The 17,363-nt window shown below is 38.3% G+C and overlaps 2 protein-coding genes across 2 annotated transcripts in view; one reads left to right on the forward strand and one right to left on the reverse strand.

Moving 5' to 3' along the window:
* The window catches only part of LOC117985198 (ras-like protein family member 10B), a 52,968-nt gene that overhangs the window by 11,519 nt on the left and 24,086 nt on the right, over positions 1-17,363 (forward strand). Inside the window, exon 2 of the mRNA XM_069500931.1 lies at positions 1,129-1,206. Coding sequence (XP_069357032.1) covers positions 1,137-1,206 — 70 coding nt within the window. The 5' untranslated portion in view covers positions 1,129-1,136. The remainder of the gene's footprint in view (positions 1-1,128; positions 1,207-17,363) is intronic.
* The window catches only part of LOC117985277 (terpene synthase-like), a 383,491-nt gene continuing 373,740 nt past the window's right edge, over positions 7,613-17,363 (reverse strand). Inside the window, exons 4-10 of the mRNA XM_069500926.1 lie at positions 16,346-16,487; positions 14,795-14,915; positions 13,713-13,852; positions 12,697-12,735; positions 10,831-10,927; positions 9,284-9,411; positions 7,613-8,219 (exon numbers count right to left, since the gene is read on the reverse strand). Coding sequence (XP_069357027.1) covers positions 8,148-8,219; positions 9,284-9,411; positions 10,831-10,927; positions 12,697-12,735; positions 13,713-13,852; positions 14,795-14,915; positions 16,346-16,487 — 739 coding nt within the window. The 3' untranslated portion in view covers positions 7,613-8,147. The remainder of the gene's footprint in view (positions 8,220-9,283; positions 9,412-10,830; positions 10,928-12,696; positions 12,736-13,712; positions 13,853-14,794; positions 14,916-16,345; positions 16,488-17,363) is intronic.

A 17,363-nucleotide genomic window follows, 5' to 3' on the forward strand; every position in this document is an offset into this window, starting at 1 on the left:
TCCTATAAGGGTTCCGTTTTTCCTTTTGAGGTACGGAACTCTAAAAATCACTTCATTTTATTACAACAGTCCAACACCCTATTTAAATATATTTAATTTTAAACAAGTAACGATGATACTGAAACGAACTGAAAAATGTGTTCAAATTATATTAATTAAGTCCAATAGCCATGAACGTATCTATTTTAGAAATGACCTGCCTTGTTAGAGATTTGTTAAGTTCGCTAAGTCGGCTTAAGCTGAAGGTCAATAGACTGAGCAAACAAACTCTTAATTGCTGAATCCAAGATCAACAGAGCTTTCTGTTCAAAATTGTTCCCGTAGAAAGGAAGACAAGTCTTGATTAAGAGAATATTCCTTACTTATCTTGAGTATTTACTCTTTGCTTTAATGTAGAAGCGGTGATGCGTCGTTCATCTATCCGGGAGGCTGCGGGTTCGATCCCGGGCACGCACCTCTAACTTTTTAGAGTATATGCGTTTAAGAAATTTAACATCATGTGATGTTAAATTTCTTAAACGCTATAGCTTTAACCACTGTAACGGTGAAGAAAAACGTCGTGAGGAAACCTGCATGCCTGAGAGTTCTCCATAATGTTCTTAAAGGTGTGTGAAGTCTACCAATCCGCACTTGGCTAGCGTGGTGGACTATGGCCAAACCTTTCTCATTCTGAGGGGAGACCTGTGCTCAGTAGTGGACCGGCGATGGGTTGGTCATGATGATGACCATGAGTCTTTACCCAACTTTTTTTATAATAATTATCATTTATTAACATAGAGAATGTTTAACAAGTCCGCTTTAGACAGCAAAAAAACCACGAAGGTTTTCAACCAGAGAAAATTTAAAAATTATAATATTCCAAATTGCACCTGCTGGGAATCGAACCCGGTATCTCCTACTAATAAGTGCTCACCACTGCGCCAGGGAGGTCGTTACACTTATAAGTCCGCGACAAGTTGAGATGGCAATCTGGGTATGAGGCGGGGGGACGCCTCGCACACCCGTACGTTACCCGCGCTCGCCCGCACCGGGTTAGCAAGGGGGCTGTGTGGGTGTGCTCCCTCAACGAATGCCATCTCAATCTGTCGCGTATGTTTATGTTATATCATTAAAGTATGTTTGTTCCAGAATATATAATGCGGTATAAGCGGCGAACTTCTCAGACCACGAGAGCTTCGCGCCATTCCGACAAGAAATACACAATTCGTAAGTTGTCAAACGCTTATCCTAACTTTTAGGTTAATTAAGCTAAGGCTCAGGCCTGAGTGTCATATCACATATTCATACACATAAGACTGTCCTGTGGCGGTACAGTAGTCAGCAGTATTGTATGTGTATATACAGGGTGTAGCCAGAACGCTAGCAAAAACGAAAACAGGTTAAAATACTAATGATTACTGATATGATACCATAAAAAAACGCGAAAAAATAAAACAATAAATATCCTATATTTTGTAAAGGTTCACGATATTTTGCAATTAAAACAACTGACTGACATTAGAGGTCAACGAACGTTGCATAAGTAGGCCATTCGGAGTCAATGCCACGTCGTAGGTTTGGGCATTCGTCGGGGCATTGACTCCAGTTTTAAACGCTATACATTTCGGGTTTGAAAAATACTAAATCACTAAAACTACAAAATGAGCCAAATGGTTATTGGTATTGGATTGTGTTAAGATAGTATATCAATAACGCTAAGTTTTTGCTAGCATTCTGGTTACACCCTGTATTGTATCCTAAGTAAAGGCGTCCATAATATTATGCTACACAAAGTCTTACTAGTATGACCGCACGCTGCACGCCTGCACGCCCCGCAGAACACGCTGTACTCTGTCCTTAGCCTTAGGTTAATAAAGCCCTAATCTCAGCCATAACTCTCTCCCTCTTAATTGTTAAGCATAGTCCCCAACCGCAACCCCAAAATTGAAGCATTTCCAAACTTATCAGGGACATTTCCTAATACACTAGCTTTTAATTAGTTTAGAGGCCTCAAGAGACAAACATGATATATAGCTAACTAGATAACATGATATATAGATAACAGGAAACAAATGGCATTTTTTTTTCAGAAACAAACTATAACATCAGGACGCGCACTCTGAACAGTACCGAATAACACATATAACCCTCCCCCATTCCAACCCCCATTTCACCCCTTTAAGGGGGGGGGGATTTCTCATAGTCGTTTCTTAGCTATTATTTCAAGTTAATTATAATATCAATAATTAAAACTTTCCCATACAAACTTTCATCCCTTATTTTACCACCCTTATGGGCGAATTTGCCAAAAATCCTTTCTTAGTGGATACCTACTCTGTACAAAGAATAGACCCTCCAAATTTCATGTCTTTAGGACCAGCGGTTTAGGCTGTGCGTTGATATCTATGTCAGTCAGTCAGTCAGGACTTTGAATTTTATATATATAGATTTCTGATGTACACAAACTCTAAACTAAACTAAAATCATAGATCTAAATGTAGGTCTGTATTGCTGATACTATCTGATATCTCTTTCATAATGCAAAAAAGGATAGCACTAGATGATTTGCCATTAATTTAGTTTAGAGAATGGCGTGCAGGTAGTTACAACAAAATTTGCCACATTGCATTGGCGTAAATTAGGAATGTAACATTCCTGATTATTATCAGGAATGTAACAAGGAATTGGTTATATCGAAACCGAATTCAGAACGGGAGTTTTGGTTTGGCCGAACCGGAACCGTCATCGGACGGGTTTTTTATCTATTTGTTACCCACGTTTGTTGACGGGCCATCTTCTTAACCAGGTACTATCGAGAGATTAAATATGTATCCGGGAAAATCAAAGTTCCAGCGGGATTATTAAAACCTAAATCCACGCTGATTACCTTTTCACGGCCCATCTTCTTAACTATGCGGTATTATTATTCAGAGATAGCTTGCTTACCGATAACGTACATAGGCTATTTATCCCGGAAAATCAAAGGGTTGCCAGGATTCTAATAAATATGCGAAATGCGAAATATTTTATATATTTACATAAAAATGGTAAATTCCAACCCCCCCCCCCCCCGGCTACGGCCATGGACAAGTAAAGTTCACTCGCCTTCGTGAATTGCAAGAACTGTATTATTAGAATGAAAATCACTTTGATATACTTTAGAAGGCTTTTATTCAACTGTTCACATAGTAATTATTAATTATAAGAGCACAAGACCAAACTCCTCATTTTATAGTGACGTTTCACATAGATTCCCTACTCCACAGAGCAACGCCACAGATTAATACAATCACCTAGTTTTTGCCGTCTAACAGTATCTAAAAATATCTTCCTAATCCGTCTGGACACTTTTCAAATTGTCTACAGAGCTTTTGGCCTATGTCACTGGACGAAATTAATCCACGGGACTTTCCGAACTTTTCTTTACTATAAATAAAATTCATGTTTGTTTATAATATTGTCCTCTAAATATACAATCGAAGTTTGTCACTTGAAACTAATATCGGTTGTTTGAAAATGAGTTCTGGGATGCGGGCTTCTGTGTTTAAAACTTTGTCGATTAAAACTTTTTAGCGACAGGGTCTGTACCTATTAATACCTATATGTTGTTGTATCGAATCCGCTTCAGCTTAATTTGTTTTTGTTTTGGTATGTATTGGTTTTATTATTTGAGTGCGTCTATGGTGTCCTAGAGCTGTGCTAGCCTAGTGGTACAGACGTCCGCCTCCTGTTTGGGATGTCAGAGGTTCGATCCCGGGCCCGCACATCTTATAACTTTTCATCATCATCATCATCGTCATCATCAACTGATAGACGTCCACTGCTGGACATAGGTCTCTTGTAGGAACTTCCACACGCCACGGTCTTGCGCCACTTGTATCTAGCGACTCCCTGCGACTAGTCTGATCTCGTCCGTCCACCTAGTGGGGGGGTCTTCCAACACTGCGTGCATTATAACTTTATACCGCGCGTTTTGTGATGAAGCAATCAAAATAAATTACTTGCTTTAACGTTGAAGGAATGCGTCGTCAGGAATGTGTCGTCTACATGCTTGAAAGTTCTCGATAATATTTTCAAAAGGGTTGAGGGCTAATCAAGTGCGGATTGGCATCTGCTTCACTTGGCTAACCTGGTGAACTATGTTCTAAGCCCTTCTCATTCCAAGAGAAAACCTGTGCTCAGTATTGATTAAGGTACATTGAGGTGAGATCTATCACTTTGACTTTGCTCAGACTTAAGATTGAGTTAAAACGTGACAGATTTATGTGAGAGATATAGGTCCGTCTCGTTTTAACTCTGTCTTAAGTCTAAACAAAGTCAGAGTGCGCTCTATAGATCTCACCCTAACTTTCATCGTTCTGACTCTGCTAAATAATAAGAAAATCACTAAATCATTATGTATTTAAAAGTAAGTTATTTACATTAACTGTACCTACCTATTTATATTCGGGCGAAAGACTGGCTTCCCATAGCACAGGGAATCCTAGTTTGGGGGCCAGGAACTTTGCATTGCTTCTACCAGGGTTATGTATTATTGTATATATACCTTGTAAACTTTTATCAAATAAAGATTTATTATAGATCACTGAACTAACTTTTTTTCTTTTATATTACGAGTACCTAGCTGGTTAAGTCAGACCAACATTTTATCAAAGTAACGAGAACTTACTTCTGTAGGTCACTACTTACCTCTGCAGATAAATTTTTATCCTTCGGACTAAGCTAAATAGCAAGAAAACCTTCTAGTTATCTTTTGCTAGCTGGTTTTCGGACCAATTTTTATCACAAAAACGGATACTTTTATCCCAGCACTTAAGTATACGTGATAAATATTTATGCCAAGCGTCTAAGTCTACCTTTCCGCCGTTGGCATACTGCCAAATGCTATCAGACAGTGTTATGGCGCCTCACAGGCTGTGGCAGCAATATCGTCTCTATTGTGCTGTTGCTGCATAGCATTTTGCGATACAGGCTTTTGTCAATCTTGTCTTTATTAAAAACGTAAGGTATTATGCATTTTTATCAGTGCTTATGAAGTTTGGTGATTTATGTATCGGCAATTCTTAGGTTAGATAACGTTGCTCTTAATATTAAAGGAGAGGTAATCTATACCCATATGTATAAAGGAAAAGGTGACTGACTGACTGACTGACTGATCTATCAACGCACAGCTCAAACTACTGGACGGATCAGGCTGAAATTTGGCATGCAGATAGCTATTATGACGTAGGCGTCCGCTAAGAAAGGATTTTTGAAAATTCAATCCCTAAGCGGGTGAAATAGGGGTTTGAAATTTGTGTAGTCCATGCGGACGAAGTCGCGAGCATAAACTAGTATTACATAAAAGGAAAAGCTGATTCATTGATCTATCAACGCACAGCTGGAACTACTGGACGGATCGGGCTGAAATTTCGCATGCAGATAGCTATTATGACGTAGACATCCGCTAACAAAGAATTTTTGTAAATTCAATCCCTAAAGGGTGTTTTACGCCTTACTACCCCTACCTAAAAAAGGAATTTTGAAAATTCAACCCAGGGAGTAAAAAATAGAACTTTGAAATTTGTGTAGTCCACGCGGACGAGGTCGCGGGGATAAGCTAGTATATAATATAATAATTTAGGGAGCTTCTCAGATAATTCGTTTACCTTTGAGCTCCCTTTGAGCCACAAAATGTTCCTTTGTGTAGACTGTAGGACCTTGAAGAAGGAATTCATATTTCCTACACGCACTTGAAATGTAATTTATTATTCTATCTCTCTACAAATGAGTACCATTGTTATAAATGCGAAAGTGTGTTTGTTTGTTGGTTTGTAGGTTTGTTGGTTTGTTGGTTTGTTGGTTTGTTGGTTTGTCATACAATCACGTCGCAACGGTGCAACGGATTGACGTGATTTTTTACATGGGTATAGATAAAGACCTGAAGAGTGACAAAGGCTACTTTTTATCCCGGAAAATCAAAGAGTTCCCACGGGATTTTTAAAAAACCTAATTCCACGCGGACAAAGTCGCGAGCATCAGCTAGTAGGGTACTTTATATATTTTTCTTCTTTTGCCTATTTTGTTGGAAAAGTGCTGCGGGCGATAAAAAGAGAAAAATAGCACCTTTTCTAAGTTACTTACATTGTTACGAGTTTCGGAAACTCGTGCGAAAGTTTTGCACATCTTTTCAACTAGTTTGAGAAAAACAACTTTATAAATAACGCTTGATATGGCGTGTTTATTTTTATTTTTTATTTAACTAGATGATGCCCACGACTTCGTCCGCATGGATTTAGGTTTTTAAAAAATCTCTCGGCAAGATTTTCCGGGATAAAAAGTAGCCTAATATCCTTCCCCGGAGACCAGCTCGTTATAATATAATCTAGTAGTAGTAGTCTAGTAACTATAAAACTAGAAATAAATAGAATAGGTAGGTAGAGATCCTTTCGCTATTAAGTTGGTGGCAATAAAAAGGGTATTCTTTTTTATTTTCCCTTTATCTGGCTGGGTTAAACATAATCCTCTTATTTTATTATCCCCAGCGCAAAGGGTATATTTTGCAAAGTAGAGATCTCGCTTGATTATGTAATTATTTGATAACGAGGGTAGAAACGACCTAGAGTGACCTAGATACCGAACAAGCGGAACGGTACCCGTAGTACAAGATTTTACGTCTCACCAAACGAAACCAAATTCGATAGTCGAAATACTTCCGCGTTACAGTAAAATGGACCTAAACAGCCTTGAATTGAAGTCAAATATTCAATGCCACTGATTTTAATTTCGCAATGTTTCCGCTTGGAGCGCTGGCTGTAGAAGTGTAGACAAATTTGAGCTTTTTTTTTTTTTTTAATTTTAAAACAAGGCATTTAAGATCCAGTTTACTGTAACGCGGAAGTATTTCGACTCTCGAATTTGGTTTGGTTTGGTGAGACGTAAAATCTTGTACTACGGGTACTGAAAGTGTTAAATGAAAACTTTGTTGCGTCTTTGGGAATAACAAACAAAGTAATATGCAATGGAGTAGGAACATAGCAGTGATAGCCTAGTGCCTCACGTGCGACATCCACCTCCGTTTTTTTTAAATAGAGATAGCGAGCAAACGTGCAGGCGGGTCACCTGATGTTAAGTGATTACCGCCGCCCATAAACATTTGCAGCACCAGAGGAACAGCCAATGCGTTGCCGGCCTTTTAGGAATATGTTGGTCCGCCCCTTGAATAACCCCATGTTGTAATCTAGTGGGAACACCGCCGATGGGAGTTGGTTCCACAGTTTGCATGTGCGTGGAAAGAAGGATCTGGCACAGCGGACGGTCGAAGTGCACCAGACACCCAGGTGGTGAGGACCTCCTGTTCGGGAGGTCGGGGTTCGATCCCGGGCGGGATCCCGACCTCTAACTTTTCGGAGTTATGTGCGATTACCAATTACCTAAATATCACTTGCTTTAACGGTGAAGGAAAACATCGTGAGGAAACCCGCATGTCTCAGAGATCTCCATAATGATCTCAATGGTGTGTGAAGTCTGCCAATCCGTACTTTGCCAGCGTGGTAGACTATGGCCAAACCCTTCTCATTCTGAGAGGAGATAGTAGTGAGCCGGTGATACGTTTATCATAATGATCATGACGATGATCATGGAGTAGGAACATATTATTATTTAGTTTTAACTTGGAATATATTATTCTATGATAAATATAATATGCAATACAATAGTCGTTCATGTAACTAATAAAACAATAGATTGACAAGGTACACAATGAATTATATCTAACCAATTTAGCTAAATAAATACAGGGTGTAACCACTTACCAGAACGCTAGCAAAAACTTAGCGTTTTAACAACCTACAACCTAAATACAATTCAATACCAAGTAATTTAGTATCTTTCAAACCCGCAATGCGCAAAACTCGGGTCAACGGCCCGCCTACGACGCGGCATTGACTCCGAGTGGCCTACTTACGTAATGTTAATTGACCTCTAGCGTCAGTCAAATGTTTTATTTGCAATATATCGTGAACTTTTACAAAATATAGGAATGAATTTATTTTCGCGTTTTTTTGTAATATCATATTAACACGTAAAAACGAAGACCTGATGATAGTACTGATGATTACTAGAATCATCAGTACTTAGACCTTCGTTTTTTCTAGCGTTCTAGCTACAACCTGTATAGGTATAATTTTTTATTGATCTTGCCAGCTTAAAAAGTCATCCAGTACAGCTTCCATCTTTGGGTTTCCTCCAAGACGAGCCACCTGTGGACGGATATTCAAAATTGTATCTTTTTTCAAAAGTCAAAGGTGTTATAATCTTTTGAATCTAGCCAGGCGGATGAACTACCAAAAAGAGAGACCACGCGTCCGTGGAAACCAGCGGGGTGATCCCCTAACTCTGTGTCTAACATTGAATAATAGCTACAGAGCTCATTTGACATTGGTTGCTTATACATTGCTGTTTCATTAAGTGATAGTAAAATAATTTTTCGTAGAAAAGCTTGAATGGATTAAAAATTAATGTCAAATGAACTCGGTGGATATCATTCAGTGTTAGACACTGAGTTAGCGAATCATTAGGCTGGTTATGTGGTTTTTTCTCTATTTTCATTTTGCAATGAGGTCAAGAGACTTGTAGATCTAATTTAAAACGAAAATATCTAAATTGTTATCTGAAAATTGTATACAAATTTTTATGGAAAAGAATTTTTCTTTTACTCTTTTTTGACCTAATCTAACCTGCCTGGGTTTCTTAAATGGTGATATAATTAATGTAAATTGTTCACAGTCTCAATTTAAATTTTTACAGAAAACCTATTTGCGGTATAAGGTAGAGCTACTATATTAGATACTATATACAGACAAACTGTTTGGTTAGAGCTAGTTTACATATTATGTCAATAGGTAGTTCTGCGAATGTGTAGTCATCCATAAAATAACTGGTCAAGTGCGAGTCGAACTCGCACACGAAGGGTTCCGCGCCATCGTACCAGATAGATAGGTATATAACACTTTTATGTAGAACACTGCAAGTTAATGACGGACAAATTTTTTCGTGAACACATTTTAATTTTTTTAAAGATGTAACCACAAATTCACAGTTTTCGGATTTTTTCCTATACTTGTGCTATAAGACCTACCCACCTACTTTTCATGATTCTAGGTCGACGAGAGTAGCCTATAGGTTTTCTTGACAGATACGATGGACAGACGGACAAATAGACAAACAGGCAGACAGACTACAAAGTGATGTTATAAGGGTTCCTTTTTCCTTTTGAGATACGGAACCCTAAAAATAGTTTAAAATGAAGACAGAAGGTTTTTACCTCTGCCCGGAGTGCCTTGTCCAGGTCTACAAGGACTTCGCGCGTATACTGCAAGCTGCCGGTTTTTTCCAGTAGTGAAACGCAATACTTCTTGACTTCAGCGTCACGGGTCCGTTTCCGTAGAATATCTTTGTTTCGCTAAGGATGGCTATATATAAAAAAAAGATTCCGTCGAATTGAGAACCTCCTCCTTTTTTGAAGTTTGTTAAAAATATAACTCCAAGTTCATACGTTCGCAGTTCTAGGAACAACTGGATATTTTACCACCTTTAATAATTGACCTATGAATCATTCTACATTATAATCAGCGTTGGTTGAGGTAGCAAGCAGTTCTAGAAAGTAGATCTGAGAATTTACATCAAACTCAAACTCAAATTATTTATTCAGAATAGGCAAAATGTTACGCTTACTGATGGTGAAAATTGCTAATTTTTAAGATTGATAAAATTATGATAATTAATACGTATTTAAAACTAAAGCTACGAGGGTTCCAAACGCGCCCAGGTCTGAGAAGAGCACACAATAAACTCAGCCGGGTATGCTTTTTACTATCACCACTTTACAAAATCACTTAAACTTATTAGAACTAACACAAAGCTGTTAAGCAACTCATTCCCAAGCTTTCTTATCATTCAAATAATCCTTTACATCTGAAATTTCAAGTTGCTAGAACTAGTGGTTTGATCTGTATATAAATAGTCAGCCAGTTTCTCTTAAAATAAAAGACAAGGCTGCCTTATTAGTGTCCATGTTTCAGCACCATATCTATACGTCAGGACGGAAAGGACATACTGGTTAAATACTTTCATCTTCAGGTATTGAGGAATTTTGCGGGAGTCCATGATATACAAGAAACCAAAAGCTTAGTTTGCTCTAATCCGCTGAAATAGACAAATATTGAGGAATTCACGATAAGAATAGGTACATGATTCAATTTCTATCTAGGCGAATTGTTTTGTTGATAGTCAGTTCAAGGGCGATGGCTGTGAGCCGAGAAGTCCTACAATGGAGATCACGTACACTTAAGCGTATGGGGCCCCCTCCAACACGATGAACCGACGCGCGCCGATGAATTCCTCAATACTTGAATATGAAAGTATTTAACCAGTATGTCCTTTCCGTCTTGACGTATAGATCCAATCCAATCCATCAGCCTGTTTGCGTCCGCAGCTGGGCATAGGCCTTTCCAAGAGCGCGCCACAAAACACGGCCCTCAGCCTTCCTCATCCACCCGCTCCCCACCACCTTCTTCAGGTCATCGGTCCAGCGAGCTGGAGGTCGTCCCACACTGCGCTTACCGGTACGCGGTCTCCACTCCAGAACACGTCTGCCCATCGGCCGTCGGTTCTGCGACAGACATGACCTAGACAGACATGACGTATAGATATGGTGCTGAAACATGGACACTGAAAAGGCAACCTTGTCTTTTATTTTAAGAGCCTAAGGACTCGCGTAGTGGTGCACATTACGGAAGCTGGTGAAAGCCATTGGCTGAGGATGATGGTGATGATCATACAAAAAGAAGTAGATATGTTTTAAAAGGATACTCAGTATTTGGTTGCCGTCTGGTGTGTTGCTTGCGTGGACAACAGGTAAACTGAACTTGCCCTCTGTCAGATCCTCGCAATAACCTGTCGCGCTTGCCTTTAAAAATAAAATGTACCCATCTATGTAGTTATATTAATTACATAAGGGTATTATTCTTTCTAGGGTTCCGTACTAAACAAGGAACCCTTATAGTTTCGCCATGTCTGTCCGTCCTCGGTTAATCTCAGAGACTATTAGTGCTAGACTGTTATTACTGTTTACCCATATTCGCAATAAAGAAATTTGAATTTGAATTTGAATTTAGAAATCTGTAATTTGGTATGGGTATAAATATTAATCACGCCGACAAAGGGGTGAAATAAAATTGTGATAATTTTTTTTAGGGTAGCTAGCTCCCCTACATGCAAAGTGGGGATGAATTTTTTGTCGTGTAGGTACCCCATAGTATGGGATATCGTTGAATAGGTCTTTTGTTTGTAAAATATGATGTTTTAAAGTCTTAAAAAAATCTTCGTCACTCGATATTATTTTTATTTCAAACTAGCTCATACCCGCGACTTCGTTCACGTGGATTTACGTTTTTGAAAATCCCGTGGGAACTCTTTAATTTTCCGGAATAAAAAGTAGCCTATATGTCACTCTCCAGGTCTTAGACTATAACCATGCAAAAAAACACGGCGATCCGTTGCTCCGTTGCGACGTGATTGAAAGACAAATCAATAAACCAACAAACAAACACTTTCGCATTTATAATAAGGGTAGGTACTTATTAAATAAATAAATTAAAAAAACCCTTATCTAACAGGTCTGTAATAAGGCATTCTAGAGCGAGTGGTGTGAAAAATTATTCAGATTGTTTCTATATAATATGTCGAACGTGGTAATAATTTTCAATTTCAATTGTTACGATTACGAACGTAAAATATAAAAATGATTTCACTGTATAGTTTTATTGCCTACGCATATATTGCATTGATTTGTTTCTCGTACAGTAAAAATAATGATTGATTTACCGAGCTGACAATGGCTCAGACACTGGGGGGGGGATTTTTCATTACCGTTTCATAGCTGACACCAATGTCCTAGAAAGAACCTACCTTACAAATTTCAAGTTTGTAGGCTTTATAGTTTCTGAGATTTCGTGATTAGTCAGTCAGTGAGTGGTATTTCGCTTTTATATATATAGAAGAAGAAGATTTACGACATTTATCATACAAGTTGTTTGATAAATGTCGTAATAATTAATTTGTATGTAAAATGTAATTTAATTTTGTTACTTAGTTGTAATTATTAATATGTAAGATAACTTATCGCCCTCTATTTGCACGCTGTGTATATTATAATTAGCTTACCATTGCAATTTAGGTACCTATCTTTATAAAATATATAAAAGGAAAAGGTGACTGACAGACTGACTGACTGATCTACCAACGCACAGCTCAAACCACTGGACGGGAAATTTGGCATGCAGATAGCTATTATGCTGCAGTCAGTCAGTTTCCTTTTATATATTTAGATTCACTGTTGGTAAAGGTATGATTCCGAACCACGCTGTACGCAGCAGCGCTGCCGCAACAGTGCTGTCACCAGCTGTCACAGTCCCATACAATCTCTATAAGCTTATATGACATTACATTCCGAGCTAGGCAGCAATGTCGTGGCAGCAATGTCGTGGAACATTGCTGCCTAGCTCAGAATGTCATGTCATATAAGCTTAAGTATAGAGATTGTATGGGGACCAGTAGTGCCGCGACAGGACTGTGACAGCTGGTGACAGCACTGTTGCGGCAGCGCTGCTGCGTGCAGCGTGGTTCGGAATCATACCTTAAACCTACTTAATAAAGAAAATAAAATAAAATACCTACTGTATGTGTATCTTCCGAGCCCGGCCATTCTTCTAAAGCCTGGAATGAAAAAACATGAACCCTATAAATTACTTCTCATACCTAAGTACTAAGTATTCAGAAAAATTCATTCAGATAGGTACAAGTTAGCCCTTGATGCAATCTCACCTGATGTTAAGTGATGATGCAGTCTAAGATGATAGCGGGCTAACCTGGAAGGGGTATGGCAGTTTTTATTAAACCCATACCCCTTTGGTTTCTACACGGCATCGTACCGGAACGCTAAATCGCTTGGCGGCACGGCTTTGCCGGTAGGGTGGTAACTAGCCACGGCCGAAGCCTCCCACCAAACCAGACCAGAAATTTAGAAATTATAAAATTCCAAACCCCTGCCAGGAATCGAACCCGGGACCTCCCACTAATAAGACCACAGCGCTCACCACTGCGCCAGGGAGGTCGTCAAGTATATTTATTTTATGGTCAAAGAAGTTGGAGATGAGAAAAAGGAGATGATTACAGAAGGATAAGATACATGAGTATGTTGTATAGAAGCAGGCGCTACTTTGCCATGATATACAATGAACCAAAAGCTTAATTTGCTATAATCCGCTGACACAGGTCGAATCTGTATGCAGCATGCGAAATGCACCGCCCGCCCTCCCATTGCTAACCATGCAGGAAAAGCAGCCAATAGGCAAGCAGTACTAGTAAATAATAATAGTAATAATAATAGTAGTATGTTTCAAATCAAATCAAGGAACATTCGACACATCTCCTTTAGCTTAGCAATAGGAATGATGACTACTAGTTAAATCAGCGACTTTTTATCAAACGTCAAATCGCTTATTTAGTAAGGGAGCTTGTATGAAATAAACAGATGTGACGTCATAAACGTTTGACGTATTTTGACGTACTATTTAAAATGGTTAGCAAACTTAAAGCAAACAGTGGACGAGGACTTCTATGATAGAAGTCATTGAAGATGTGCCGCTCGCCTAGCGCAGCGGAAGCTTAATAAATAAATTTATATTTTATACCTCCTGTTTACTGAGATCACAGTAATCTTCTCTTATCTGGGAGTACGTTCCAAAAGTCAAAGCTAACTTGGTATAGTCAGTCTTGTCTTCGCTAAAGGATTGAAGCAAACGGACAGCCATCACGTAGTAGGCGCCATTTTCTACAAAAAAATATACAAAAAGGATTCAGTAGCTCGGGTTCCGTTTAACCTTTGTAGAATGGGTCATCATCATCATCAACCAATAGACGTCCACTGCTGGACATAGGTCTCTTGTAGGGACTTCCACACGCCACGGTCTTGCGCCGCCTGGATCCAGCGGCTCCCTGTTCCTTCGGCAGACGAGTCGCAGGGAGTAGAATGGGTGGTTTGGATCGAATTGAAACCACATAATTTTCTTATGTACATACATCAGTACCCTTATTATAAATGCGAAAGTGTGTTTGTTTGTTAGTTTGTTGGTTTGTCCTTCAATCACGTCGCAACGGTGCAACGGATTGATTTGATTTTTTGCATGGGTATAGATAAAGACCTGGAGAGTGACATAGGCTACTTTTTATCCCGGAAAATCAAAGAGTTCCCACGGGATTTTTGAAAAACCTAATTCCACGCGGACGAAGTCGCGGGCATCAGCTAGTTAATTATAAGTCTTCGTCGAATCTCTGTACGTAGGTATATCTTTATCCATAGAGAGAGAGAGCCCGGGTGGGCTAGACCTTAGTTATTTTATAAAAGCTGAAAGTTTCTCTGCGTATTTCCCCAAAACAGGCAGGAACGATCAGCGACTATGAAGTTTGGATCTTCTTTTTCATAAGTTGTTAAAGTTCTAGGATGTCTGGCAGGGGGTTGCCACGATAGCGTCTGACAATGCAAAAAGTGATTTTCTAAGAAGTACTCCGAAAAAAATGTGAAAAATGACACTTTATATTTTGACGTAAGAAAGTTATATATGTATACCCTTGTTACCTGTTATCTTCCAAAGACACCATAATCCCAACTTCATATCGCTGATCGTTCCTCCCAGTGTTGGGGACAATAGAGAAATTTACAGCTTTTATAAAATAACGAGGTCTGATCCTCCTGGGTTCTAGTGCTTAAACTTACTTCGTTGGGCCATATCCATGTATTGAGCTTCAGTTGGACACACGCTATTCTCTCGCCAGTAAATGTCTAGACCTTGACCGCGGACAACTTCTACAAAATGCTCTAATAATATTTCTCCTGCCTAAAATAATAAAAAAATTATTTGATTTTATTTGCGAACAATTTTTTTTATTTAGTTTTTTTTTTTCAATTTGAAAGTAATCAACAACGTAATTACATAATTATTATTTAAATCTAAATCTAGTTTTAACAGAAGGCCACAAGAGATTACTTAAAATAATAATGAAAACTATTTTAACAGAATAGATTTAGAATAAATGTATATACAATAATAAAATTACAACAGTGTGTGTGTATGCTTGTGTATATGTGTGTGTGTGTGTGGGGTGTGTGTGTGTGTGTGTGTGGTCTTGTAGACATAATAGTGCTTGCTCTCCACTTTTTAATTTCTTCTTCTGGTTACTTTTTTTTTTCAGTTAATTAATCTAATAATTTTATTTTGCAAACATACATTAAAACAAAAAAAAAAAAAACTATATATAGTATATACAATATACATACAGAAAAACTTATCACAAAAAAATTTATATTTACAAAAAATATACGCCGTCCAAATGGTCATTTATGGGCATTGTGCCCAAAACACTGGCGCTATACCTCGCTGAACGGCAAGGCTCAACCGTTGAGCGAAATAAGCACCAGCTCTTGGGTCACCAGACGCGTGGATCAGCTTTTGGGACACGACGTTTATAAAAGCTTTCGTGTCCGATGACCATGGGCCCTGGTTACTTTATCTTCTTCTAATTAGCTTTTTGGTATGATTAAAAAAGATAAAACTTTAAAATAATAATTGTATTACCATATTTTCTAACAGACTACGTGGATGACTAGACATTTAGGTAGATAAGGTATTAAGTACTAGACGATGCCCGCGACTTTGTCCGTGTGGATTTAGGTTTTTAAAAATCCCGTGGGAACTTTTTAATTTTCCGTGACAAACAGCCCGTACCCACTATTGTCGGCTGTCGGGCCCGGACATTTTGACACAAAATCAGTTTCGACAAGTTGCTTCATATAAAATGTTCTGCCACTGGACCATCCGATTAAAATCCGGGCCCAAAAACCGACAAATAGGAACCGGCTCTTACATTAAGGACTGTAAAATCGTCTTGTACAGATTTCTTGCTTAACATTTATGGCACTATATTATGGTCTTTTGTGTATTATGATTGTTGTATCTATTGTATTTGTGATTGATCGTAATCCAATTCGTTTCATTTAGTTTAAATTGATTTATTATTATACTAGCTGACCCAGCAAACTTTTGACTACGGAACCCTACACTGCGCGTGGCCCGCCACGCACTTGGCCGGTTTTTTCTTTTGAGGTACGGAACCATAAAAATACGTTTCATTCATTTACAGATGGGTGAATGACCACTACATTTCGGATCTCGTTCTGATCTCTGTATTATAAATCGTATACATTGTACTGGCGCGTTCAATGTGAGATCATTTCGTGCAATCTTCGTTGTTGAGTACCTGTACCAACCTTAGGGCTTATATTTACGAGTTTCCCCAATGCCATAAATAGCACATGGAAAGCAGCGTTAATTGTCATGGGCAGTCCGTAAACACAATGTGCCGCGGGCAACCCTCGCCGGACTATCGACTTATCCTCAATATCATCAACTCTGAAAAATAATAAAAAACGCCTGTTTAATTTTATATCCACAAGTTTTAGATTAATAATAATCCTCCATACTAATATTAAGTATAAATGCGAAAGTGTCTGTCTATATGTCTGTTTGAATAGAGTATTAGATAAACTGAGTTCCTCACCTCAAGGAGGAATTCACCAGAAAAGCTTACAAATAAAACCATCACTTTACTAAGCTTTGTCAACCGCAGAGGCCAGTAAATGAAGCCGTTTTTTGGTCAACCTCGGACTAAATTTCCGATCCAATTTTATTTTATTTTTAGGTTAAGGGTCACTTCTGACTATAAAATCACAAGACAGATCCAGGTGGAGCTTCGATCGCAATCTTGAAGGAAAGTTTTTGGCCGATATCTCGAAAACTATCCACTTTAGGGCAAAAGTTATTGTAGAAAATAAAATTTCACATCTTTTGTTTGGTGTAAACTTTTTTGTAAAACTTACCGTTTACTATTTATTGCCGATTTAATGAACCGGTTTTTCCAATATTTTAAAAGTTATCGGCCAAATAAGAATTCATAATAATGTACGTTATATTTCATATAATATATTTACCATTAAGTAATGTAAAAAACTTATCAAAGGAAATTGCAATTTATTGTATCGTAATTCGTATCGAATGGGCGAAACATAACGGTTTATTTGATAAAGAGGTTCAGCTGACATTTTATTATAAAATACTATACCTATCTATCTATAATCTATAATAATCTCTATAATATATAAAAATGATCCGCTGAATGTGTTGCTGATCGCAAATCTCGAGAACAGCTGAACCGATTTCGCTAATATTCCTTGAAGTACGAGGATGGTTCTTATGGAGAGAAAAATTTAAGTATTAAAAAAAATAAAG

The sequence above is a fragment of the Maniola hyperantus genome, chromosome 9 (assembly GCF_902806685.2).
Source record: "Maniola hyperantus chromosome 9, iAphHyp1.2, whole genome shotgun sequence".
NCBI lineage: Eukaryota > Metazoa > Arthropoda > Insecta > Lepidoptera > Nymphalidae > Maniola > Maniola hyperantus.